The sequence below is a fragment of the Halichoerus grypus genome, chromosome 8 (assembly GCF_964656455.1).
Source record: "Halichoerus grypus chromosome 8, mHalGry1.hap1.1, whole genome shotgun sequence".
NCBI lineage: Eukaryota > Metazoa > Chordata > Mammalia > Carnivora > Phocidae > Halichoerus > Halichoerus grypus.
This window is the reverse complement of record NC_135719.1, coordinates 3,344,444-3,372,323: the sequence shown is the minus strand read 5'-3', so window position 1 is coordinate 3,372,323 and position 27,880 is coordinate 3,344,444. Positions and strand designations below refer to the sequence as shown.

The following is a 27,880-nucleotide window of genomic DNA, read 5'->3' as shown; positions in this document are numbered from 1 at the left end:
CATGTGGAATCAACATATGTTTTTTATATATTCATAAATTTATGGCTTCAAAAATCTCCAATTTCAGGGTGTTATGAATGTTGTAATGGATAGAAAATACATAATTGTGAAATGATGTTCTTGAATTTTCATATACTCCTGATAACCATTAGCTCTTGCATATAATAATTAGAATGAAATTAAAAACTTGGAAGTAATATTTCTGCAGCTCAGTTGCTTCGGGCCAGAGGAATTATTTCCAGAATAAGCTGGCAGGTTCCTGCTTGGGGAATTAGGACTCCAGTGTCCTTAACTTTAAAATAACTTGAATTTCATTTTATGCCTGTTTCATAAAGTGGTCATTCATTTTCATACTAAATTGTAACCAAGGCATACCACATCAATAGAGACCAGTCCGTGAGTTTACTGTGTGTTAGGTTGAAGTGAAGTAGAACGTTAAAAATGTTGGCTAGATGGCTGGGTTAAAAAAAAAAAAAAATCTTACTACTGATTTGTTAGGGGAATTGAGAGATAGTCTCCCCGCATCTTTATATTCACATCCTGGTACTTAGTAGGTTCACCATAAGAAGTTGCTGGAGAAGGAATGAGTCCAGAATGGTACTTTCTGTTCTGAGAGTTCATGAAGTAAAATGCTCTCGTTTCCTATCACTTTGCTGCACTTGTAGTGGGATTGGTCGTGGAGATACCCTCGTGTTGTAGGTTTAGATTTTCAGGCTCATCACTTAAGACACAAGCTTGTGCTTCCTGGATGCTAGGCTTGCGATCAGGGCACAGCAGATGGCAGTGGGGTGTAGACCGTGACTCTGTGGTCTATACCAGCAGACCTGAGACACAACCATAAACTGTTTTCAAGGATATGTTCTTTCCCTTTAGTTTTAAATTTCTTTTTACAAAAGTAAATTTTCTTTTCTTTTTTAAGATTTTATTTATTTATTTGAGAGAGAGAGACAGATAGTGACAGAGACAGCAAGAGAGAACACAAGCGGGGAGGAGAGGGAGAAGCAGACTCTCCACTGAGCAGGGAGCCCGATGTGGGGCTTGATCCCAGGACCCTGGATCATGACCTGAGCTGAAGGCAGACACTTACCTGACTGAACCACCCAGGTGCCCCTACAAAAGTAGTTTTGCTTTTCATTTAAACAGCTAAAGTTACACAGTTGGTAACAGTGCATCTGAAATAATTTTTTTCTGAAGTTCCAGAACACTTTTAAAGAAAATGTCTTTCTTTGTAGGTTTCTACATTTTGTTAGTTAGTTAGTTAGTTTGTTTGTTTTGTATATCAGTATTTCAGTTCAAATACTGTCTTAACATGTGTCTTTGCAATTTGCCTGCTCTCTGGACAGTAGAATTAAAAGCCTTTTAGGATTCTAAGTCAGTGTGGTACAAAAGCTTTTGGTTATCACTTCCCTAACCTATTAGCTGCTTTCCTCAGTTGGGGCCTTTCCAAAATAAACAGAGTACTTTAAATTACCCCTTTCACTTTTTCTGTAATTTATTTTCTTCTTCTTTTTTTTTTTCCCCTCAAATAAAAGCACAATGAAATAAGTTGTGTAAGTACATGACCTTGTCTACTGGCATAACTCTGTCTCCCAGGAGAATAGCATCACTAACCCTCAACCAAGAGAGAGACTTCTCCACCCTAATACCGTTTGCCCCGCCAGCCTCCCAGTTTGGTGCTTTTTTTTTTTTTTTTAAAGATTTTATTTATTTATTTGACAGAGAGATAGACAGAAGAGCACAAGCAGAGGGAGTGGCAGAGGGAGAGGGAGAAACAGGCTCTGCACCGAGCAGGGAACCTGATGCGGGACTCGATCCCAGGACCCTGAGATCATGACCTGAGCCGAAGGCAGACGCTTAACCATCTGAGCCACCCAGGCGCCCAGTTTGGTGCTTCTTGAATGTTTCAAGTTTGATGTATCCTCATCGAAAGTTTAATAAATTTCAGGGTCATGTACCTATGACAAGACACAAGAAGGGGAAATAGGCAGTGTTACAAAATGCTAAGACTGGGTCAACCTATTACTACGATAGCATCTGGGAAGATGTTCTAATCCCCGTCATGACAATTGTATTAAAAAGGGGCCACTGATTGGATACCTTGTCTGCCTTTAAGTTCAGAAATTTAACTATCATTTAGATAATGCTTTCCAAACATTATCTGTAATGCGGTTTTGTTTTTTTTTTCACTGCCCAAGTTCTTCCTCCCATATGCCTGTCTCCTTAATCCCGTTAGGGCTATGTGCTACACCTGGAACAGACAGGAAGGTATGGTATGAGATGAAAGTGGAGAAGTCTGAGTTTGAGAACGATTGCAAAGAAAGAAAAAGCGGAAAGCAGGATCAAAAAGTGTCAGACATGATAAAATACAAAATAATCACACCGTTAAAAGAAAACTGGTCATGTGGAGGCTGGGTCTGTCAAAACTCATAAAACTGTACGCCCCCAAAAGAGTGAATTTTACTGTATGTAAATTTAAAAAGCATGGGGAAAAAGGCAGCATAAATAACCATAAAATGCCATGTTTGTACAGCTGGATTGTGTATCTAAAAATGGTTAAGATGGTAAATTTATGTTATGTGTATTTTACCGCAATTAAAATTTAAATTCAGACCTACGAAAAATGTAATGTCTGTATAATGGACTATTATATAGTTATTAAAACAATCTCTCCAAAGAATTAGTAATAAAATGGGGGGACTACTTGTTATATTAGATTAAAACTAGTACGAAGTTGAATTAGTAGTATGCTTTCACATCTGTGAGTCATGCAGAAATGCTGGATCATTAAATGCCAAAATACTGAGAGTGAAGGTCTTGGTGATGGGATTTTGAAAGATTGATTAGTCTCCTTGGCATATTGTTAGTTTTCACTTACTCTTTTTGTAATCAGTAAAAATGGAATCATCAGCAAATATGTGCAATGAATTGCATATTACTGAAATAGATTATCAGTTATTTCATAGAGGCTCCTATTTAAACCATACCAGCCAAAAATCAGATCCACTCAGATTCACTTTTCTTTTTTTTAGAGAGGGAGGAGGGAGGGGCAGAGGGAGAGTAAAAGAGAGAATCTCAGGCAGTCTCCCGGCTGAGCAGTGAGCCCAGCACAGGGCTCCATCTCAAGACCCTGCGATCATGACCTGAGCCAAAATCAAGAGTCGGATGCTTAACCGACTGAGCCACCCAGGTGCCCTCACTCAGATTCACTTCTTAAAAATTTCTTTTCTTGGGGCGCCTGGGTGGCTCAGTCCTTAAGCATCTGCCTTCGGCTCAGGTCATGATCCCAGGGTCCTGGGATCGAGCCCCGCATCAGGCTCCCTGCTCCTTGGGAAGCCTGCTTCTCCCTCTCCCACTCCCCCTGCTTGTGTTCCCTCTCTGGCTGTCTTTCTCTCTGTCAAATAAATAAAACCTTTAAAAAAAAAAAAAATTTCTTTTCTTGCAGCGCCTGGGTGGCTCAGTCGGTTAAGTGTCTGCCTTCGGCTCAGGTCATGATCCCAGGGTCCTGGGATCGAGTCCCGCATCGGGCTCCCTGCTCAGCGGGGAGCCTGCTTCTCCCTCTTCCTCTGCCCCTTACCCCCTGCTTGTGATCTCTCTCTCTCTCAAATAAATAAAATCTTTAAAAATTTTTTTTAAAAATTAAATTTCTATTCTTCTAGGACTAAATATTTTAAAACATTGAAATAGTATCAACTGACTTTCAATGCAAGATGTTGAGTTAAGCCTGTGTTTAGCTTTCTTTGCTGCAAATCTGCCATTGAACTGACCAGGAAAACCAAAGGTAAGGATGTGTGATTGAAAAGTTGGGAAAGGTACCATGAGCAGACCAGCTAACTTTAAGGAGTTAATATAAACTATGAAGCAGCAAGCACTGATTGAGGAAAGTACCTGGCAGATGGAATCTCAAGCATCCAAAGGAAGAATCTGCCTAGAGAATGAGTGGCAGGATTCTAGACCCAGTGGCTGGAGGGGAGGATAGTGTTTGTGGCGGTCATTCCTGGAGGATTCTCAAGCCTATAGATGACTTCAGACCCTATAGCACCAGCCTCCCAAGAAAGTCACCTGGACACTATTTTGTAGCTTCCGTTCAATAAGGTCAATAGCTGGAATAAATTGTAGAATGTTGCCGCAAGCAAATGTCTAACAGAGACCATCGTATCGATTACAGAAGGAGGTCATGGAGAGCCCAGCCAACTTAGGTTCCTTCAGTGAGTGAGGGACGTGGTGCATGAATGCGTCTACCCGTAGTTTCCTATTCTTTTTCACAGAAAAAACCCACAAGTATGCACACACGTTATACATTAATTTCAGTGGTTATATGGCTCCCAGGGTAAAAACTGCACGTAAGTAATGTCATTACATTAATTCAACTAAAGAATTCACTCTCTATTTAAAGTGACACTTTCATGAGATTTTTGCCCTCCTGATTTTTGAATGTTATTTCTTAGAATTTAAACTTTGAATATCTGAGGTAACGTGGACTAATAAAAGTTTTATCAGTATCACCTTGTATTGACCTGCCTCTCTTCCTCCCTCCCTCCCTCCCTCCCTTCCTTCCCTTCCTTCTTTCCTTCTCTCTCTCTCTCCTCCCTCCCTCCCTCATTTCCTCCCTTTCTTTCTTTCTTTCTTCGTTCCTTCTTCCTTCCTTCCTCCTTTCCTCCCTTCTTCCCTTCCTTCCTCTCTCTCTTCCTCCCTCCCTCCCTCCCTCCCTTCCTTCCTTCCTTCCTTCTTTCCTTCTCTCTCTCTCTCCTCCCTCCCTCCCTCATTTCCTCCCTTTCTTTCTTTCTTTCTTTCTTCGTTCCTTCTTCCTTCCTTCCTCCTTTCCTCCCTTCCTCCCTTCCTTCCTCTCTCTCTTCCTCTCTCCCTCCTTCCCTCCCTCCTTCCTTCCTTTCTTCTTTCCTTTGTGCTGCTTGTCAGTTCTATGAAATCATTTCTTTTTCCCTCTTTTTTCCTCTAGGAATTGTGAAGGGCAGAATATTCGATACAAGACATGCAGCAACCATGTAAGTTCTGTAATAAAAATCTATAATCCAATAATGTTCATGTGTTAAGTTGGAAGACTATGTGTACTGTAAAGCTGATGGCCCCTTGGTACCCTTTGGGGAAAATTTAAACATTTTTTTAATTGACAACAGGTTTTGTGTATCTCATACCTTCCTTGTGTACTACCTTTTTAGGCCATTTCACATTTATAAACTGATTTGGTAAATATTTAATAATTTCTGAATTCATAGAAACAATACCTGATACCTGTAAGTGCCTTCAAAGTTCAAAGAGCTTTATGCACAGTATGTCACCGGAACCCCACCCTGTCTCTGAGATACAGGCAGACGAGGTGTGGTTATTTCTCTTTTGCAAATGAGGGGCCCTGGGGTAAAATTAGTTTCCACCGGTCACAAAGGAAGAGCACAGACTTGAACTGGTCTACTGCTGTTTTTCCTGCCCCAAACCACCTGTCCTGCCCACTGCAAGATGTGTTTAAGAGTGCTCTGTCGGTGATTCAAGGAAATCATACGTAGGGACAGGTTTGTAAACCTCTCTCTTGTTCTACAACGATGAGCACTAAAAAAATTCAAACCTTTTGCTTTACAGATCTGAAAATGCAAAATAAATATCAGAAGGAATCCGTCCTATTTTCCACTTAAAACATGTCCCTTGTTCGTGATACAGACCCAAATCAAAATGACGTGAATAAAAAGGAAATTATTAGAATCTGGACATCTAAGTGAGATTTAGATTTTTTTTAATCCATTTCTTCTCCCTTGGTTGTAATTAATTTATTTCAAAAGTTTCACTCACTTGGGCTCTGTCCCTCTTGTTCTGGGCCAGTATAAGACAGAAGTCCTGTCTGAGGGTCTTTATTCCGCAGACCCACACTCGTCCTGGGAGGGCAGCCTGCCAAGCCTGGGCAACAGTGAGTGGGTAGTGTGAGCCAGACCTTCTGACCACAGGGCTCAGCCGTGTTTTCAGTCTGTTTTTATCAGTGATGAAGCAGAAGTGCTTGTCTTTCTATCTCAACTGGTTTCAAACTCAAGTGGGAAATGTGGGTACCTAGTTGTTGGGCATTCAAACTCCAATATCACTCAGCCCTGGGGCAGACAGATTGGTGCCCACCATGTCCTTGGAGGAATTTGGGGCCACAAAGCAAATAGATTTTGCATGTTCTCTGACCGGCTGGAGGGCCGAGGACGTGGGGGGCACGTGTGCGTGATGCTTAATTAAATGAGCTGAGGTCCGGGTTGGGGCGCAGGAGGCAGAGAGATTGATTTGAGCACAGATCAGACATTTAGTTACAAACACAGTCTGGCTTTGTTTTTCCATGCAAGCACGTGAATGCATTAGTAACCTGAGGGTTTTATCTAGGCGACATTTTAATCTACTACATTTTGCCTGGGTGCATATTTTTGTTTTGTTGTTGTTGTTTGTTTTTAGGGTTTTTTTTTTCCTTTTTATAAAGTGCTGCTTTAACAAATTACCACAAATTCCTTGCAGCCATTCAACAATAAATTCCACAACAGTATCCTAGCCAGCAGTACTCTGAGACTATCTAGGGGAATTCTTTTAAATTTTAAATGCCCAGATCAAGGTGTTGCCATTTGAGATTTCATTCTTGGGTTTCTGTGTGTGTGTGTGTGTGTGTGTGTGTGTGTGTGTGAGAGAGAGAGAGAGAGATTCTGCTCTCGCTAATTCCAAAAAGGTACCTTTCTTCAACACAAGTATTAAGAGGGTCTAGGAGTGTTGGGTCATACAGTGTAGACATACAATGTAATCTACTAAAATCAGTGCATACTAGGTGCAGTGGTTAGGACTTGGGTGCGCTTGAGTGAAGATCCCAGGCCCCTGAGGCTCTGTGGGTCTTGGGAAGACCTGTTGTCTCTACGTGAAGGCCCCTCTGTGAGGATCCTGCAGAAACCTTTACCACCTCTAGGCTGGTGAGGAATAGAGGTTTAGAAGGTGGTGACCAGTGGGGAGGACTGCAAAGTGAAAGTTGCCCTATTTCGTTCTCAGAGTTGGGGTCCTTAGAGAGATTTCATAAGAATGCGGCATTAATCGCTGTGCTTGCCATTGCAAACTCAGAGTTTTAAACAAAATTTCTTTCAGGGAAATAAGGGGGGTCGTGGCAAGTCTTTCCGAGCTGTGGCACTCAGGAAACCCCTCCACCTCCGTGTGCCAGGCCCTGCTGCTGTGCATCCTCAAGCCCTCCCGCAGATCGGAGTGGGTCTGCGCAGCAGGGCTGGTGGTCTTCCCAGGAGAGATGACGCAGTGTGTTCGTGGGAATATACCGTAGAAACACAGCCAGGATGTCAGGCGTCCTGAGTGCATGTAACCACGTGAACTTAGGGTACAAAGATAGTCACGTCTTTTCTTGAGTTGCTTCCTGCTTTATTAATTGGGGTTTAGAATCACCCTTTTGAGATCTCCCCCTCCCTGCTACCCAGGGTGGTGCAGAGGGCAGGAGCGGGGGACCAGTCTGCAACCTGCCTCCACTGGGGAGAGACGTGAGGTCCCATCAGTGCACCCCTGCTGTTGCTTCTCATGGCCATTCAGTGTCCCCATGGGAGACAGGCCATGCCCCCTTAACGGTCAGCGGTTTCCCTTTTCCCTGGAAATGGGGCCCATCACCCACTCTTCTGAAGGAAGCTGCCTTTAGTGATTCCAAGATGCGGCACTCTTATGAGGGAGATTTACCTTGTGATTCAGAGATGCCTACATCTATATTTCTGGGGGCACAGGAGCCCATCCGATGGGGCCGCAAGATCCCCTGTTTCCCCCCTGAGGGACCTCACCGTCTTGGTGATCAGGGAAGTCTGCTCCGTGGAGGAACGGAGGTCACTGCTGCGGGACCCCAGAGACCTACCGTTCCCTCCCATCCCAGAGGTCACTCCTACTTCTTTCTATTCCTCCACGTGATTATCTGAAGGCTCAGGCTCTCGGCCTCAAAACCACAGGGCTTGTCATCTGTATGTGCCAGCTGTTGAATTCTTAACCAAACTTAATAATAATAATAATAATAATAATAATAATAATAATAACAACAACAGATCACACGTATCCACTACTTCCTGAATGCTAAACATTGTTCTAAGTGCCTATCCATGAATAAACTGATTTAATCCTCATAATATCTCTACAAAGTAGGTATTATTTTTATTTCCACTTTTTAAAAAACATTTATTTATTTGAAAGAGAGAGCAGGGGAGGGGCAGAGGAAGAGAGAGAGAGAATCTCAAACAGACTCTGTGCTGAGCACAGAGCCCAACACGGGGCTCGATCCCGCAACCCTGAGATCATCACTTGAGCCAAAAATCAAGAGTCAGACGCTCAACTGACTGAGCCACCCAGACGCCCCTTATTTCCACTCTTACACAGGCGGAAATGTAGGAAATGCGCCCAAGGGCACAAAGCTGAACTAGACCCCAGGCAGTTGGGCTCCAGGCTCTGGAGTGCAGGCTTCTACCCACTCTGCTACACCAGACTGCCTCTTGGAAAGGAGCCTGAAAGGTCTGGAGCTTTGTTAGATGATTGATTATGGTACAAATAGTAGTCTCAAACGTGGCTGCTCCCCCCAACCCACGAGCACATGACTCATGGGGGGAATTGCAGGGACATCCCCCTTTCAGATACCGTTATAGAATCGCCAACCCCAGGAGCTGTAGGATAGACCTTCTGAATATTCACAGTTGGCAAGGGACAGAAGTCAGGGAGAGGAGAGGCAACGGAGGGGAAGTCACGGAAATGAAGTCCTCCATGGCCGTGGGCCTTCCACGCCAGTGGCCCGAGGTGGGGGGAGAGGGTCCCCGAAACAGGGGAGGGTCGGGCTTTACGTGGACAGACCTTGACCGCCCCATTTCTGATCTCTGCCCCCCTCAGCAGAAGATACCTGAGAAAAATAGGCTCCAGGCACTCAAGGAAGGATCGAATGTCCTTTTGTTAGGAAGTGTGGGTGTGACGGGGATACACATTCAGAGGGCGGAGAGGAAGAAATCCCACTCCTGGTGTGCAGGAATGGGAGGCGCGGCCAGGCAATGAGGACCACACTGCCCTCCCTGCAAAATCAGGCTTTGCTTCCGCAGCTCTCCCTGGGGTCATTCTGTTGGGGAAAATGGGGCTTTGGGCTGGAGCAGCCCCTAATCCCTGGTGCCTGCCATCTTCAGAGATAACCCTCCAGTCAGTGCTCAGCAAAGACCCTGACGGTCAGGGCGGGGCCCCTGAGGCCTCAGTGAAGAATTTTCCTTATCAGGCATCTTCCAGAGCAATTGGAGACTTTCCAAGGGAAGCCATGCATGTCAGCAAGGAGTTCTACTACTTGAATTCACTGACTACTCATTTTTTAATACCAGGGTTTATGGGATCAAAGGCAGTGCTGGAAGAGAGCAAAGGGAAAATACCTTTAAAAACAAGTATATCATGATTTGGCCAGAGTGTTTTTGCAGCATGAACACATTTTTATGTGAGCACAGAGGGAGCAGTGGTTAATTCTGCACAGTGGGGTCCCTGATGGCTTTCCAGAAGAGACAACATTTGATGTGACCCTTGAAAGACTCTTCATGCCACAGGTCCTATGGATGGCTAGTTTCTGGCAGTTTCCTCTTAGAGGTGTTCTTTACTTTCCACTGTCACTGCTCCTACCCCAATCCATGCTGCCGTCACAGAGGTCCTCCTAAAGTGCCACGCTTTCAGTCCCCTTTGTGGATCCTCATTGCTTTTAATTCCCCTGACTTGCATCAACTCACAAACTTTCACCTTTGCTGGCCATGCCTGGTCCCGGTCCCTCATCGCTACTGACTTCATTTCTGCTGTGTCCCTGTTGTTTGTGTTCTTTCCTACAGTTGTCCTAAACACAGCAGGCCATCCCTTAAATCTCATCTGAAACGTCACTTTTCCATGATGCACCATTTGCTAACTGCCTTCTTATAATGGCCACTCACAGTAACTTGTTTTCATGCTAGAAATTTTGGCATTGGTTATATTAGAGGATCCCAAAATTTAACGCATAGTACAACTTGGATATGAAGATAAAATAAAAATTTAAAATTTGCTTACAGTAGAAATCACATTTCTTCTAAGTCTCTACTCACTGGTTATCTGGGAAAAATGACCTAAATATATAACCCATGTAAAAACTTGGTTCAATCCTATTATATAAATCATCCCTTAGCTAATGGTCTCTCTTATGCATAAAAATGCTCTGTTTTTTAGGTGATCTCCCTGTCTGGGCATTTCTCCCTAAGTTGTCCATGAGAATGGTTTGCATATCCTCATGGCTTGAGGAAGGAAACGAGATCTCTGTCTTTGGCATGGTCCTTGAATGGGTACTAGTTGTGTCCTCCTTCCTCTCCTTCTCCCTCTTCTCCTAATCCCTGTCCTCCTCCTCCTTCTCCTTTCCTATGCTTTCCAGACTGGCTGCCCCCTCCTAAGTCCAGTCTTCCTGATCTAGGATCTATTCTTTCCATATTAACTCCACTTAATCAATTTTTTTTTAGATTTTTATTTATTTACTTTAGAGACAGAGAGAATGCAGGAGGGGGAGGTACCGAGAGTGAGAGAGAATTCTAAGCACACTCCCTGCTGAGCATGGAGCCCGATGCTGGGCTCGATCCCAGGACCCTGAGATCATGACCTGAGCTTAAATCAAGAGTCAGATGCATAACTGACTGAGCCACCCAGGCACCCTGCCACTTAATCAATTTTTAATTTAACACTTGGACAACAATTTTATTTCCTTCATCCAACGCCTTACTTGTGAATCTATAAATACAAACAGTAACCCACTGTGTCAGTGTATTTCACGCAGGAGGTGCTGCATCTCCAATAAGATCGCCGGCTCTCGACATGAGAGCGGTAGATTATATTCTTCTTTTATGTTCTCCACAGCAAGTAACCTAGGCGAAGCCCATAAAGTGTATTTAACAAATGTGTTGTCTTAACTGATATGAAGAAATGCTTCTCAGGGAAAGGGAAGCAGAAAAATGTTTGGTATTCAAGCTTCCTAAATGTCAACTAAACTATTTAAGACACAAGAGTCCCTAGATTGTCTTGAGCCAGCGCAGGGGACCCAGCAGAAGCCGACTAGACAGGCTTAGTGTTGACACTGGAAGGATGCCAAGTAAATGAAAGTGCTTAATGTAAGCCTTCCATGTCTTGCAAGATTACTAGAAAGCAGTATCATATAATGGAACACTTGTTACTTTGGGAATCGGTCTTGGCTCTGTCATAGTCTAGCTGGGTGTCTTTGGGCTAGTGACTGAAGACTTTGAGGATCACAGTTTCCTCTGTTTGTAAAATGAGGGTAATGGTTGTTCTGACCCACCTACCTCAAAGGGAATGTCCGTATGATCCCTTGTAAACAGGAAAGCATTGTCCAGATACAAGGGTGTCTTCATCGGGATCATCATTTCCCAGGAACAGAAGCCCACTCAAAATAGCTCAAGAAAAATGGGATTCACTGGATGGATGTGTGGATATTTAATGGAATTTGGGCATCAGCACACCTTAAGGGCCTGGACCCAGGAATCAGAAAGTGAGAAGCCCAAGTTATGTAATCTTATTGAAATACATGGTTTGTCATTGTTCCTTCTTTCGTGTCTAATTCATTCTTCTTTGTTATGAGAACTGGCTTGCTTTGCTTCAACAGGCATCTCATGAAAGAGATGGTTAGCTCAGTCTCAGACTGATGAGAGTCCTCAGCTCTTCTATTGCAATTCCAAATTCTTGGGAAAGACTGTCCTGGTGTGGACCAGGCGTGTGCCTCTGACCAAGGAGGCCGGGTCCTGTGTCCAAACCTGGCCACCCTTTCAGCAAGGACTCAGTGTAGGCTGGCATCCTCGGCTGTCTGTTAATTAAACCTTGTTAATTTTGTGAAACTTCTTTGGTTTCTGGAGTTTAAGGCAGTCAGTGGTCAGACAGCAAGAAATTTCAGTCCCTAGAGCATGCTGGCCACATCAGTGAGCCTAATGTCAGGGAAGTTGTTTTCACTCTGCTCTCTTACACTCCTTTGCTTGGGGTTCAAAGAGTCAGATACAGAGAAAACTAGCCGTGGTTAAGGGAAGAAGGCGCCATACAATTTTATCAACTGATGATCTTCCCTGGGGCCGGACGGAAAACAGTCCTCATTTCAATAGAGAAAGGTCAACCAGTTTCAGTCTTTAGTTCAACTCTCTTCCATAGGTGTGACCTGGGTTAAGGTTTGATCTTTCTGAAACAAGAAAAATGTGGATGCAGTTAAAGATTTTGGAAGAATTCACCACAAACTAATACAACTAATCCCAGGGGAATGTTTATTTCTTATATTTTATGTCTTCCCTACCTACTTCCAAAAAGGATTTGAGGCAGATTATGAAGGCCAGAAGCATAAACACAGCAAGATACAAAAGTTAAGTAGTAAAAAGGGGAGAAGTGAAAGAAATTATATTTTAAGATTCTGGCTGATAATTTATTAATAATTATTTGTAGAAAAAATAATGTTAGGTTTTTACCTTGCACTACACATCAAAATAAATTCCCGATGTAACAAAGTGTTAAATAGGGGCGCCTGGGTGGCTCAGTCGTTGGGCGTCTGCCTTCGGCTCGGGTCATGATCCCGGGGTCCTGGGATCAAGCCCTGCATCGGGCTCCTGCTTGTCGGGAGACCTGCTTCTCTCTCTCCCACTCCCCCTGCTTGTGTTCCCTCTCTCGCTGTGTCTCTCTCTGTCAAATAAATAAATAAAAATCTTAAAAAAAAAAAGTGTTAAAATATAATTGCTAAACTATAAAGGAGATAGAAAAATACATTTCAGTATTTATCTGTTCTTAGGCAGGGTAGAGAAAGCATTTCTAAACTTATTAATGAGGGAAGAAGCCTTAAAAGGAAATATTAATAGAGCTGATTACCTGGAAATATAAATTTTCTTGACTTTGCAAAGCAACCAAACCAAAATCAAATGGGGAAAATATTTCCAGTGCAGATGGCAAAGAGTTGATAACTTCGTTAGGAAGGCTGATAGTCTTATCTGTTAAAAATAGTAAAAAGGCAAACATTCCAATAGATAAATGAAGGACAGAAAACAAGAAATTTTTGAAGAGTTAATACAAAAAGCAAATATATGTGAAAGTGATCAAACCTATGAAAGGAAATGTAAATTAAAATAATGAAATTCTATTTAACATGATAGAAAAATGTTAAGCTGAGAAGAGAGATTGAGAAAAAGGGAACTTAGGGAGCCTGGTGATAATAAGGAGGGAAATTCCTGGAGGGCAATTTGGCAATATTTTGAAAAGCTCATGAAACACACCCTTTTTCTCAGAAAGTTTATTGCCAGAAATTCGTTTTTGGGAAATCATCAAGGATTTGTGTAAAGATTTAGGTATAAGAATCTTTGTCTTTTATTCTTTTTTTTTTAATAGAAACTATTTCCCAAAGGTTTTATAAGGACCATTGATTACTTTTGTAATAAGAAAAAAATACAAAATAATTTATTGCCTTTCTGTATCTGTTTTCTTTCATTGGGAAGTTTGTATAGAATTAATTAATTCCCATCAATTAGGAAGTTTTTACCCAACTCTGAAGAATAAAGTAACCTTTTGTCAGCCAGCATCTGGCTTTGGAAATACCAGATGGGAGGGATTAGTAATTAAGTAAAAAGATTTCTGAGTCATCAACACTTGCACACTTTTTACTATTATTATGAGAACTCCCTAGAGCATTTACTTAGAATTTCCTTGCCGTTGTTGTAGACGGAATTTGAAAGAGCTCCATTTTGTCCTTCCACATCCTCCCGTGGGTTGAAGGCAGGCACTTGGTTCCAGGAAAAAGCAGTGGCTGGGGGCCCAAACCAGGGAAGGAGGGCACATGAATTAACAATCACAAAAACAGAAACAAAGAAACAAACACAGGTTCTCACAAAGCACGGCAATTTTGGGGCGAAAGTGGGGGCAAGTAATCCTTCCCATTGAAATGGTTCTTGAAGGCATGGACGATAATTAATATCCCCTATAAAGAGCTGGAGTCCCCTGGAAGAATTAAAAGCAAGATGGTTAAAAGAGAGCATTTAAATAGAGTGGAGAAATGAGGTAACTCCAAGGTGAGAGGCCAGTGGTGGGGTCTGGTCTCGTGAGACTCTTGTAAACTTGTTCAGCCTTTGGGTGGCTGATCTCCCTGAGTGATGTGCGTGTGGCCCTTCTCCTCTGCTCGCAGGACTGCCCTCCGGACGCGGAGGACTTCAGAGCCCAGCAGTGCTCTGCCTACAATGACGTCCAGTATCAGGGGCGTTATTATGAATGGCTTCCCCGGTATAACGATCCTGCGGCCCCCTGTGCGCTCAAGTGTCATGCACGGGGACAGAACCTGGTAGTGGAGTTGGCACCCAAGGTCCTGGATGGAACTCGCTGCAGCACAGATTCCCTGGACATGTGCATCAGTGGAATTTGTCAGGTAAGCCACACCTGCTTCCCATACCCCTGGGGCCAGCACGTGCCACGCCCACTCTCCATACTGAGACTCTCTTCTTTGTGCAGATGAAATACTGCCTTTGATACTTGTCATGTAAAAAAATATGGTAGAGAGTATCACTCACCTTCAAATTATGTTTTACTTATTTAAAATAGTGTAAACTTTGTCCAGGTAGACTCAAAAGATTGCAGTAGAGGACATCTTATTCCTCTAGGTCAGTGGTGCTCCAACTTGAAAGGGCATCAGATTCACCTGAAGGACTTGTTAAAACACGGGGGGCTGGGCCCCCACCCCCAGAGTTTCTGATCCAGTAGATCTGGGCTGGAGCCTGATAATTTACATTTCTAACAAGTTCATGGGAGATGCTGATGCTGCTGGTCCAGGGCCCCATTTAGAGAACCACAACTTTGGAAGGGTAACGTCAATAGGCTCTTTGAGCCTTTTAACAACTAACTGTTTTATTAAAATTTATTGTTTTGGGTCTTTGGGAGCAGTGACTTACTTACTAAAAAATTAGCATGAGTGCGTTCCAGCAGATTTTTCAGAGTGGAGTTTGCAAAGCTGTGATGCATGGAACTGAGACATAGAACCCCACGCCCTCCCCCAGCTTGCAGTGGGTATGAGGATTCAGGGCACTGGGACAAGGTGGCTGAGATGGTATGGGGATGGCAGGGAAATGATGAGATTCCACTCCCATTCCCTTAATCTCTAGAAAAATATTTTAAAAGAATTATGTCTAGTATTCCGTACCTTATTATGCTCTTATAACAAAAACAGTATGAATAAGAGCAACACCCCAACCACCTACCAAGTGTCGGGCATTACCAGCCATCTCAGATGTCACACGGTCCAAGACGAACCATGATCTTGCTCTTCAGAGTAGCTTCTCCTTCCTGCATCTGCTCATCTAGAAAATGGCCTCCGGTTGCTCACTGCAAAATTCTGGGGTCCTTCTTGATTCTCCTCTTTCAACACACACATCTAATCCATTGTCATTCTGTATTCAAAAGTCTTTTTTTTTTTTTTTTTAATCAACCATTCTTTTCTGTCTGCATGACTTCTTTTTTGGTCTAAGCCTTCATCAACTCTGACCTAAACTGCATGGCTAGCCTCCTCTCCTGATCTCTCAGCTTCCACCACTGTTCCCCTCAGGTCCATTTTCCACACAGCAACTGAAGTGATTGCTTTAAAACCTAATCCCTCGATGACTTATCATTGCATTGATGGTGAAATCCACCATCCTTTTTTGCCTTTCCAGGCTCTTCCTGGACCCCCACCCTTTTAAAAAATAGACTTAATTTTCTAGATTCACGGCAAAATTGAGTAGAAGGTACAGAGAATTCCAATCTATCCCCTACCCCTTCATATGTGTAAACTTGTCCACTATTAAAATCCTGCACCAGAGTGGTACATTTGTTTTGATCAATGAACCTACATTGACACGTCATTATCACCCAAAGTCTGTGTTTACTCTTGGTGATGTGTGTTCTGTGGGTTTTGACAAATGTTTGTTGGCTGTTTCTACCAGTAGAGTATCTTACAAAGTAGTTTCACTGCCATGAAAGTCCTCTCTGTTCTGCCTATTCATCGTCGCCTCCCCTGCTAAGCCCTGGCAAGCACCGATCTTTTTATTGTCTCCATAGTTTTACGTTTTTCAGGATGTCATATAGTTGAAATGATAGAGTATGTATGATTTTCAGATTGACTTCTTTCACCTAGTAGTATGCATTTAGGTATCCTCCATGTCTTTTCATAACCTGGTAGCTCATTTCTTTTTATTACTAATATTCCATTGTCTGGATGTACCACATTTTACTTATCCTTTAAAAAGGGGATTCTTGTAGACAATGGATAATTGGATTTTGTTTTTTGATCCACTCTGACAATCTTTGTCTTTTAATTGGTACATTTAGGTCAGTGATGTTTAAAGTGATTATTTACCATATTTGTTACTGTTTTCTATTTGTTACCCTTGTTCTATATTCCTATTTTTTGTTCACTGTTTTGGTTTTTGCAGTTTTAACCGAGCATTTTATATGATTGCATTTTCTTTCCTTATTTAATACATCAGTTATACTTTTTGTTTTTGCCTTTTTTAGTAGTTGCCCTACAGATTGCAGTATACATTTATAACTAGTCCAAATTTACCTTCAAATAACACTATACTGCTTCTTGGGTATAGTGAATATACAAGCAGCAAAGTAATAGTAACACCAAAATCCTGATTTCTCCCTATAACCCTTGTGTCATTGCTATCATCCATTTCACTTATGCATAAGCATATGTAAGCATATATCTACACAAATATACATATATAAGCATACACAATCGAATACATTGTTGCTACTATCATTTTGATAAACTATAATCCTTTAGATCTATTAAGAATAAGAAAAAAATTTTTTTTAAAATTTTTTTTATTGTTATGTTAATCCCCATACATTACATCATTAGTTTTTGATGTAGTGTTCCATGATTCATTGTTTGTGCATAACACCCAGTGCTCCATGCAGAACGTGCCCTCCTCAATACCCATCACCTGGCTAACCCATCCTCCCACCCCCCTCCCCTCTAGAACCCTCAGTTTGTTTTTCAGAGTCCATCGTCTCTCATGGTTCGTCTACCCCTCCGATTTCCCCCCCTTCATTCTTCCCCTCCTGCTACATTCTTCTTCTTTTTTTTTTTCTTTCTTAACATATATTGCATTATTTTTTTCAGAGGTACAGATCTGAGATTCAACAAAAATTAATGTTTTTATTTTATTTTCCTTTATTCATTTTCCAGTGCACTTCCTTCTTTATATAGATCGACATTTTTGACCCATATCATTTTCCTACTCTGAAGAACTAGGTCCACTAGCAAAAAACTTCCCTCAATTTTTGTTTGCCTGAGGAAGTCTTGATTTCTCTTTCACTTTTGAAGGATAATTTCATAGGGTACAGAATTCTGGGCTGGTGCTTTTTTTTTTCTCTCAGCACTTTAAATATTTTACTCCACTGTCTTCTTGCTTGCATGTTTCCTAAGGAGAAGTCAGATGTAATTCTTGTCTTTGCTCCTCTGTAGGTAAGGTGTTTTATTCCTCTGGCTTCTTTCCAGATTTTTTTTATCTTTGATTTTTTGCAATTTGAATATGATATGCCTACATGTAGTCTTTTTGGCATTTACCTTTCTTGGTGTTCTTTGAGCCTCCTGGCCCTATGGACTTGTGTCTGATATTAATTGGGGGGGAATTCTCAGTCATTATTGCTTGAAATACTTCTCTTCCTTTCTCTCTTTCTTCTTCTTCTGGTATTCCCACTACACTCAGGCCACACCTTTTGTAGTTGTCCCACAGTTCTTGGATGTTCTATTTTTTGTTTTGTTTTGTTTTGTTTTTCGTCCAGTCTTATTTTCTTTTTGATTTTTTATGTGGGAAGCTTCTGTTGACTTCTCCTCAGAGATTGCACTCTTCCCCCTTTTGTGCTGTTTTTCCAATTCTGCAAAGTGCCAGAAAGCTCTTACACATACTGTCCCCACTGCCTTCCACCTAATGCTCTTAGCTACTCTTACTATCTTTTTTTTTTTTAAAGATTTTATTTATTTATTTGAGACAGAGAGAATGAGAGAGAGAGAGCACATGAGAGGGGGGAGGGTCAGAGGGAGAAGCAGGCTCCCTGCCGAGCAGGGAGCCCGATGCGGGACTCGATCCAGGGACTCCAGGATCATGACCTGAGCCGAAGGCAGTCGCTTAACCAACTGAGCCACCCAGGTGCCCTACTCTTACTATCTTTATGATATCAGCTTAATATCACTTCCTTAAGAGGTCTTCTGGGATTACTCTACCTAAATTAGTCTTCCTGGTTATATTATACTACCTTTTAATTACACTGATAGTATTTCATAATTACATATTTATTTGTGTGATAATTTGATTATGACATTCTCCCACACTGGAATGTAAGTTCTTTAAGGACAGGAATCACACATATTGCTCACTGCCATACCCCCAAATGCCTACCATGTCTGGCCCCATAGAGGGTCGTCAGTAAAAACTGGTTGAACAAATGAGTCTTATCCACTTGGAAATGCAGAGGTTATTCACATATTTTGGTCCCTCTTTTATTTCTCTCTCAGCCTCCAGTCCTGCATTTATTGCTCAGTTTGATGTCCATTCTGGGAGATTCCACAAATTTTGCCAATTCAGCATGCTCCTTCCTCTGCCTCAAATAAATTAGTATTGTTCTTCCCAGATCCATGAGTTATTCCAACTGCTATTCCTATTCATTTCTATTTATGGCACCAGAATTCTCAGTGTTACCTTCCTGAATTCATACTGTCATCAGTGTATTTGCTCACATATGCTCTGTATCCTGCTACCTCCATCATATCGCTCATATTTTACTATTTTTCCCCTTTCACTTTCACCTTTTTACTCCAAGACTAGACTAGCCAATCTCCCTTCGTGGCCTAGCCAGTCTCTCTTCCTTTCTCTCCTACTCTTGAACCATCTTATTTGATACTTGCTATTGACTAGTCTTCCCAAAGGTCAAGGCTTACTACTTCATTCTTCCATTTCATTTGTTGCTAGTCGTTTCTCTTTATACCAGTTCACTTTTGGGCTCTTCCTCTAAATGATAATAAAAGCGAATCACTTGTCAGTGGAATCATGCTTTTTTGTTTTCCAAGTTTTTGACAAGGAGTATGTGTTGCTTGCATAATTAAAAAGAATTATTATTAAAACTAATTTATTTTGGGCTGAAGAAGAATACTCTGGACAAGGTAATGTTTTGACATTGAGGTTTTGAAAAGTTGAGTAGTAGTTACATAAACCAGGATGAGAAAGGGAATCACAAGCAGAGTGAATAGCACTGGTGAAGAGACGTAACAGTAGATATATTTAAGGATCTATGACTCATTCTGTAGAATTGAGGTGAAAAATACCTGTGGGATAATGCTAGAAGTTGAGGTTACAGGCATAGGTGGAAACCAATCATTAACATTCTGAAAGTTACAATAGGAGTCATTGAAGAATCTTACAAGGAATAGGTCAGTTGGGATTGTCTTTAGAAAGATCACTCAAGTGGCAACGTGGCAGATTATTTGGAGAGGACAGGGTCTGGCCAAACAGTAGAAGGTCAAGGGTGGGTTAACAAGAGCTTAGAGTATACAGGGTAGGCTGGATGGAGAAGGGATGACAAATTATAGAGGTTAATGAAGAAGATCTTTTAGGACTGGATTGTTATTGGATGTGGGGAGTGAGAAAGAAGTTCAGAATGAAGCCTGGATTTCTGACATGATGACTAAGTGGATAATGAGGCGATTCCTCAAGACAGAAAATACTGGGTGAGGACCAAGTATATGGGGAAAAGATGGTGAGCTTGATGTACCTGTGAATATCGAAGTTGATACACACATTTAGAGCTTAGGAGAGAATTCTAAATGAGAAACACAGATCTGGGGGTCGTCACATGGTTAAAGCTAATAGATGGCCTTGGAGACTGAATAAGAAGAGCAGATTTCCAATGACAGAGTCCTGGCCCCACCATTTGAGGAGCAAGTTTTGGAAGGGGTGCACTTGATGGGGCAGAACTTCTGTAGAATAGCAAAGTAAGAGAAAACCAAGTTAAGTGTGGGTGAGTGTTTAAGAAGAAAAGTCAGCAGTGTCTGATACTTCGGAGGAATCAGGAGAGATAAGAAGGGAAATAGGCTTACTTCATTTGGCCCAAACAAATCCCATTGGCGATCTCAGCTTGAGCTGTCTCAGTGACATGGTTGGAGTGGACACTCATTTGTGACACTCATTTGTGTACATGGATGTACTCATTTCCTGTGGTATTCATTCCTACCATCTCTCAGCCTTGGTGTTTCCAGTAGGTAAAAAAAGGAGGTATTATTCTCCTGGTAGGTCCTATTTTAAACTTGTTCTTTCGCAAACGACATTCCATGAGTCCAGCCCAGTCGCTGTCACACTGGAGGCCTGCAGTCAGCACTGGCTCCCTTTTCCTGGTTCCTCCTTGTGCTTGTGACCACAGCCCCCTCTTCATATTCATGATCTCAGATGCCGAGTTGGTTCCAGTAGTTTCCAAGGCTTGATGTGGCTTGCAGGGAAAATGTACTGAATTCGTTCACTTTAAAAGTGTGCTTCCTATCATGTTTTCATGATGCTGATGGGTAAGCCCACTCTTTGGGTGGTAACAGGTGATACCCTGGCTGCCGAAAGCTGAGTGCTCTTTCGGCAAGGCTATTTGGGTGAAAAGAATTGTATGCCGTTTCTTCAGAAATGACCGGACACTCAGGAGAATTCAGATCTTTCCTTCAACAGGATGATGTTCACGCACATTCCCCGTCTTGTACAATGTGGCTGTGGCCATCAGTGGTCACTAGGATGGGAGAGAATAAACTGTGGGATTCTTGCTGCTTGCCTCCAGATGAGCGAACTGAGCCCTGATGTTCACTTGGCACAGACCACACAACATTTTTGCAAGTGTGTTTATGGTCTGCTCACTTAAATGAGCAGTCAGCATGCTCCTGGGGACAACTTTTTGTGAACCTGAGCACGGCAGGCAGAATAAGACGATGACGCTCACTGAATGAAATTTGCTTCTGCTTTGCAGGTCTGATTTTTATGAGAAACAGGGCCTGGTTGGAAGCATGTCCTCAGAGCAAAGTCTGATTTATCATTCATGTTTACTGAATTCCGTGACAGCGGGTTAGATGAAGAAGCCACTCTGTAGTTACAGTAAAACTAACAGCAACGAACATCCACTGAGTGTTTAGTAAGTGTCAGGCATTGTCTAAAGCACTTGGCTATGTTAGCTACTCATATGTGTGAGGTAGGTACCGTCATCATCCCCACTTGGAAATGAGTTTGGAAGAGGCTAAGGAATTTTCCTGCATTGCACAGCTAGAAAGGGGGATAGCTGGAATGTGGACCAGGCAACCTAACCCCAGAATCTGTTTTCTTATCCACTGCGCTATACTGATGATACTTGTACTTTCTATGTCGCCCGAAGTGTGGTTGAAGTTTGGAACAGGAAATGAGATGCAGTTCTGGTGAAGGACAGCCAGGGTGCTAGGTGGGTCGTGCACACAGCACAGTCATGCCCAGACAGACGCTCAGAGACAGAAAGTGCTCGGGCGTGGTCATGCTGAGCACGAGGGCTCTTGGGACCTGGAGAATATGTACCTGCTCATTGTGAAGGGGGCATCTAAGCATAAACATGTCAGAGTTTCTGTTTGTCAACAGAAGCTGGAAGTCTGGATTTTGACGTGAAATGTCCCATTGAAAATAACACCTTGCTGTTAATGACCTTGCCTTGTTCATGGGTTAAACTGTGCCCTTTCTGACACCGGCCAGCTTTCCTGCAGTAACTGACAACTGCCAAAGCTCAGTGGCTTAAAACAATTAAGGGTTACTTCTTGCTAATGCCACTTGCCCACCATTTGTCAGCAGGGGTCTCTGCTCTTTGAATATCAAGAGATCAGACTGAGGGAGGTTTTATTTGAACACATTTTACATAACAGTAGTAAGAAGGGGAGTGTGTGACTCGTGCACTGATCCTTAAAGCTTCTTACCGGAAGCTTCTTACACCAGCAATTAGACTCCTATTTCACTGGCCCAAGACAGTCAAGACCACACTTAATTAGAAGGGGATGGGGACGTAGAGTCATTCCACAGGCTGATAGGAGAAGCTCCGTATTTTAGGACATCTCTAATGACCACCAGAGCTCCATATACTCTGATTTTCAAGGCAGAAACCTAGAGTTTTTTCTATGGTAGAATCCAGTTTTCAGAATCTCCAACACAAGTTGACTCAAAAAATTGGTTCTAGAAGGATTAAATTAGACTTACCTAGAAAGATATGTGGCTTAACATGGAGTGATGACACTTATTTATTTCTTTAAAGATTTTATTTATTTATTTGAGAGAGAGAGCACGAGAGTGCATGAGCCAGGGGAGGGTCAGAGGGAGAGGGAGAGCAGACACCTGATGCGGGGCTTGATCCCAGGACCCCGGGATCATGACCTGAGCCAAAGGCAGATGCTTAACTGACTGAGCCACCCAGGCATCCCGATTCCACTTATTTAAATACTATGTTCTTTTAGCCAATTAGGAATTCGTATACAGAAGTGGTGAAAGGGTCCTTAGCTGAAGTGATGATTTATGTAGGAGTATTTATTCCCCAAAGCACTGCTCATATATTTTAAATATTTGTTTAAGTCTGATATCTTGTGTGACTTGTCTCATTAACTGCACTGTAGGATATGAGCCTTGTCTTGTTAAATTATACCCCGTAGCACCTGCCTATATAAAAATTGGTTACTTAATAGTTGTTAATAAATTTATTGATATGTTCTATCGATCAGTGGTTTTTTAAATCATTACAGTTAGAGATCTTGACTATGGGAGATGTCACAGAGGTTGAAAACACCCCAGGCAGCTTTTCGAAAGTTGCTTATTATGAATTACGATGAGATCCGAGAGCCCAAATTCAGTAGTCCCTCAGTTTCAAGGGCAGTTCTGACTTAGACCCTATGAATCACAAGGCAACCAGAGCTTCTTCTCAGATACTGTTTTTCTGTGATGTTTTCACTGCTTTTGTTTGGCTGTAAGATTTGGACTAACTGTCACTTGAAACGAAATTCTGAAACAAATTAAGTACCGAGGGAGGTGTTTGCTTGCCTAATGTCTTACAAGGCCCTAAACGCTCTTCAAAACAAGCCCATCCTAGCTCCTAAGCCCACACCCTTTCTGGATGAGCAGATAGAGGGTGATTCTCATTCTCATGAAATGCAGAGCGCTCAGGGACATGAATTGTGAGGACAGAGCTTGGCTTGGGAACAGGGTTTCTATAACTTAATGGTAGAATTACTCCCCTTGGAGAAAGTTGCATGAACACAAGTTACTCATTGATTGAATCCCAACCATGCAAGTGTGTTTCCAAAATCAATCACTCTTAATTTGTTCCACATGTACTTGTAAATATTAATATAATTGCCTGTGTGACTCAGTTCTTTGCGGTCCGTCTGCTGCTACTAAAGGTGAGGAAGGTATAGCATGGTGTTAAGATTCTGGTGTCCGCTGACCTGGGTTTCCCCGCCATTACTGACACATTTACCAGCTGTGTGATGCTGGAGAGTCGTTTAACCTCACTGACATTCAAGTGCCTTATTTGTAAAATAGTTACAGAAGATATCACCTGTGTCCTCAGGTTGCTGTGAAGATTCAGTGAAGTGTGTGATGTGCTTGGCATAATGCCAGACACATGGTGGGCATTCAGTAAGAATCAACTATTATTAGTAGTATTTCATTATCACCTTTATAAAATTATATAATCAGGATGAAAGGATCTCAAAAGTCTTTGGATTTAGCTACTCCTCAGAGAATTTAATCCCTCTCCGGTTTTCCTGCCAAGAAGTCTCCCACCTAGCTCATGGTTGAATACTTGTTGTTGGATAACTCTGACTTTTCCAACTTTCTGATATTGAACTAAACTTATGCTTAAACCTGTAGCTTTCACCATTTGGAAATACAAGGAACAAATGTAAACCCTTTCTTCATGACAGCCCTTTGTGAATTTAAAAATATCTTTAATCACGGGCTTTTCCTTAAACTCCTTTGGAACTTTCCCTGCCTCTCCCTGAAACTTTTATTTGATCTTTCTCCTTCCCTTCAGCACCAAAACTTTGGAAAGAATAGCCTGTAGGTGTGGTTTCAACTGCCTCCAGTTTTATTCTGTCTTCAACACCTTGGATGCAGTGATTCCGCAGCAACCCACGCTGAGATGTAGGGGCTGTGCCCAGGAGTCAAAACAAAATGAAAAACAGAGATGATAGAAGGGGCCTTTTTTATTGAGCCCTTTATAATGTTCTAATCCCTGTACTGAGTCTTTACATACATTTTCTCATTTTATCCTTACTAGACCCTATGTGAAGTATGTATTATTATCGGTGTGTTAGTCTTGAGGAAGATGGGTCTCTGAGAGTTTGAACTGTTGGCCATCCGCCATCTTGAAAGCATTGGAGGGGCCAAGCAGAGAGGCTGCCTGCCTCCAGAGTCCCCGCACTTAAACACCAGGTATAGAAATGCAAATAAAGTTGAGTGATACAGGGAGGTAGAGATAAACTCTCTCACCAGTTAATATGAGTGGGCACGCATTATATAGAAGACGTATTTGTACAGTAAAAAGAAATGTGCCTAGCCCTTGTCCTCATAGACGGAAGCTCACGATCTGGTAAAGACACACACACGTATGCACACACAGGTAACTCACAAAAATAATAACTCACAAAGGACTGAATGGTAGCAGTGTAGGCGTATGCTATGAGACATCTCTCCCATTCATTCCTCTCCGCATTTAAGAAATGGTTTACAAAGAGCCCAGATGTCCATCGACAGATGAATGGATGAAGAAGAGGCAACACACACACACACACACACACACAAACACACACACAGAAATATTACTCAGCCATCAAAAAGAATGAAATCTTGCCATTTGCAATGACATGGATGAACTAGAGTGTATTATGTGAAGCGAAATAAGTCAGTCAGAGAAAGACAAATACCATATGATTTCACTCATACATGGAATTTAAGAAACAAAACAGATGAACATAGGGGAAGGCAAAGAAAAAATAAGAAAACAGAGAGGGAGGCAAACCGTAAGAGATCCTTTTTTTTTTTAAAGATTTTATTTATTTATTTGACAGAGACACAGCGAGAGAAGGAACACAAGCAGGGGTGTGGAAGAGGGAGAAGCAGGCTTCCTGCTGAGCAGAGATCCTGACATGGGGCTTGATCCCAGGACCCCGGGATCATGACCTGAGCTGAAGGCAGACGCTTAATGACTGAGCCACTCAGGCACCCCAAGACTCTTAACTCTAGGAAACAAACTGAGGGTTGCTGGAGGGGAGGAGGTGGGGGGATGGGGTAACGGGTGATGAGCATTAAGGAGGGCACGTGATGTGATGAGCACTGGGTGTCATATGCAACTGATGAATCACTATATTCTACCCCTGAAACTAATAATAAACTAAATGTTAACTAAGCTGTATTTAAATTTAAAAAATTAAAAAAAAGAAATGGTTTATAAAGGTACATATGTAGATCTCATGACAGAGGAAGACACACATAGGTATATGCATAAATAATGATAGAAGGACATACAAAGATACAGAATATGAGATATGGATCTATAGAGATTTTTGAGATACAGGTATGTGGAGATTGAGATACAAACAGAGGGAAAAATGTTGAAGGTAAAACCGTGGCCCAGGATATTCCTCGACTCCAGCAGAGGGGCCCGAGGAGAGAGGAGGCGTGGGGAGCGAGGGGGCAGAGCAAAGAGTATCCGTAATGCTCTGTTCATTTCATATACACAAAAATATACGACTACAGATGAAAACAGAAATAAAAATGTAAAGGGAGGGACAGCTTCAGTTCCTCTGTTTTAAGGAGCCTGGGGCCGTGATGAGAGTCCTCTCAGCCGTGCACTGTGAGGCTTTCTGCCACTCACAGAGTGAAACTCTGTCCCCACGAAAGAGAGGCACGTGGTGAATCGGAGAAGGCTCACACGCTCCGGGGGGTGCGGGTGGGGGGCTGCCCCAGGGCCCTGCAGCCTGCAGCCTCGGCCCTTCCCGGCTCCTGACGCCCGCTTCTGTCCGCAGGTCGTGGGCTGTGACCGGCACCTGGGGAGCAGCGCCCGGGAGGACAACTGCGGTGTCTGTGCTGGTGACAGCTCCACCTGCAGGCTCGTGCGGGGACAATCGAAGTCGCACGTTTCTCCGGAGAAAAGTAGGTTTGAACCCCACTGCGATGTGACCCCCCAGCAGGCCGCGCTCCAGACCCGCTGGTCCCGGAGTACTGGCTTCCCGACGCTCAGCTTTTCTCGTGGTGAAGCGCCGTGGGCCGGTTTTCCAAAAGTCAGATTTCTTCCAAAGCGTGTCTGTCACGTTTTTGGTTCCATTGTTTTTTCCAAGAGGACCTGTTTTCTTTGAATCCTGACCGATGCAGAATATGACGAGTTTTTAAAAAATATTTGCCATTGTTTAAGGTAAAGCATGAAGTCATAACTTTTTATTTGCCTCCCTCGCTTGCTAACAAGGTAGAACATCTTGTCATGTAATTCTTGCCCGCCTCTACCTTCTCATCTTTCGGTCATCTACTGAAGTCACTTACTAGTTTTTCTGTGTGGACGTTGTTCTTTTCCCCACCGTTGCAAGCTTCTATTATATCCTGAGGGTTAACCTTTTGTCTGTTATACCTATTTTATTTTACTTTTACTTTTCAATTTTTTGGTGATACCTCTTTTAAACATGGATCTCCGTTTGGTACTTGACTTTCAATATTGTTTGTGTTTTTAGGGTTGTTGGTTTCTAAGTTTCATATGCTCAGAAATTTTCATTTTTCTCTTTTAGTAGTATCTGCCTTTTTTAATCCTTTGATTTGGGGGTCAGTAAACATTCTGGGTAAAGGGCGAGAGAGTAAGTATTTTAGGGCTTTACAGGACATAAATTTCGGATCTCAACGATTCAGCTCTGCTCTTGCAGCACCAAGGCACCTACAGGTGACTTGAGAACAACGGGCATCGCTGTGTTCCAATAAAACTTTATGTACAGCTGTATCCGTTCAAGCTAGGCTTGCTGTGGACGTCAGCCACGGAAACTGGGGAGTGGTGACAAGAGGTACCCCAAGGCCCAAAGGCGACCGTGGCAGCGAGCAGTCGTGATGGGAAGGGGCCAGAGGTCGAGAGGCGTCTGTCACCTGTTACTGACTGAAGGAGGTATGGCTGGTGACCCACGGGCAAGTCTGTTATGTCATCACTTCCTTAGTGAGCATCCCAGGGGAGAAGAGGTTCCGCCAGAGCAAGCTGACGCAGAAGCAAGTGAGAGCGTGGAGGGCGAAGGCCACGCCTGGGATGCTGTGAAGCAGGGCTGCATGGGTGGTGTGCATCTGAGGGACCTCAAACCTCAAAGTGATAGCAAGGACCCTTCCAAAAATACCTCATGCAAGCGTGGCTGGTCATACTGGACCTCCCCTGTCGTGGGTGCTGTTAGCCGAGGCTTCTTACTACGTGTCAGCAAGCAAATCCTCCCGAGGGGACCTGGCTGGGGTCTGGAGGGGCTCACCCACCCACTCGGGAGCCACAGCTGTGGCTTTTCTGGAGGCTGCAGGGATGCCCTCTTCTCAAATCCTGCCAGGGTGTTCTAACCCCCTTTGGTGCCCAGGTGGTCAGCTAGACATCGACCGCAGACCTGGGGCCACATCCTTCACCTCCTGGAGCCTTCCTCCCCAAGCACCTGCTCACTGCTCTGTGTCCTCGCCAGGACTTCCTCTCTCCGCTAGTTGCCACGAGCACCTTTATGTTTCAAAGCCTTCTTTTATAACTACAGTCCATCTTACCGAGTGACATTGTCCTTTGGGAAGAAGGCTTGCTTTTCAGTACTTAGAATGCACATGAGACATTCATAACA

General features: G+C 42.9%; 1 protein-coding gene across 3 annotated transcripts in view; it reads left to right on the top strand.

Annotated features, from left to right (window-relative positions):
- ADAMTSL3 (ADAMTS like 3) overlaps positions 1-27,880 on the top strand; it is a 344,500-nt gene that overhangs the window by 133,384 nt on the left and 183,236 nt on the right. For all 3 annotated transcript variants that reach the window (XM_036072905.2, XM_036072904.2, XM_078078809.1), the window contains 3 exons: positions 4,955-5,000; positions 14,171-14,407; positions 26,075-26,201. In XM_036072905.2, coding sequence (XP_035928798.2) covers positions 4,955-5,000; positions 14,171-14,407; positions 26,075-26,201 — 410 coding nt within the window. The remainder of the gene's footprint in view (positions 1-4,954; positions 5,001-14,170; positions 14,408-26,074; positions 26,202-27,880) is intronic.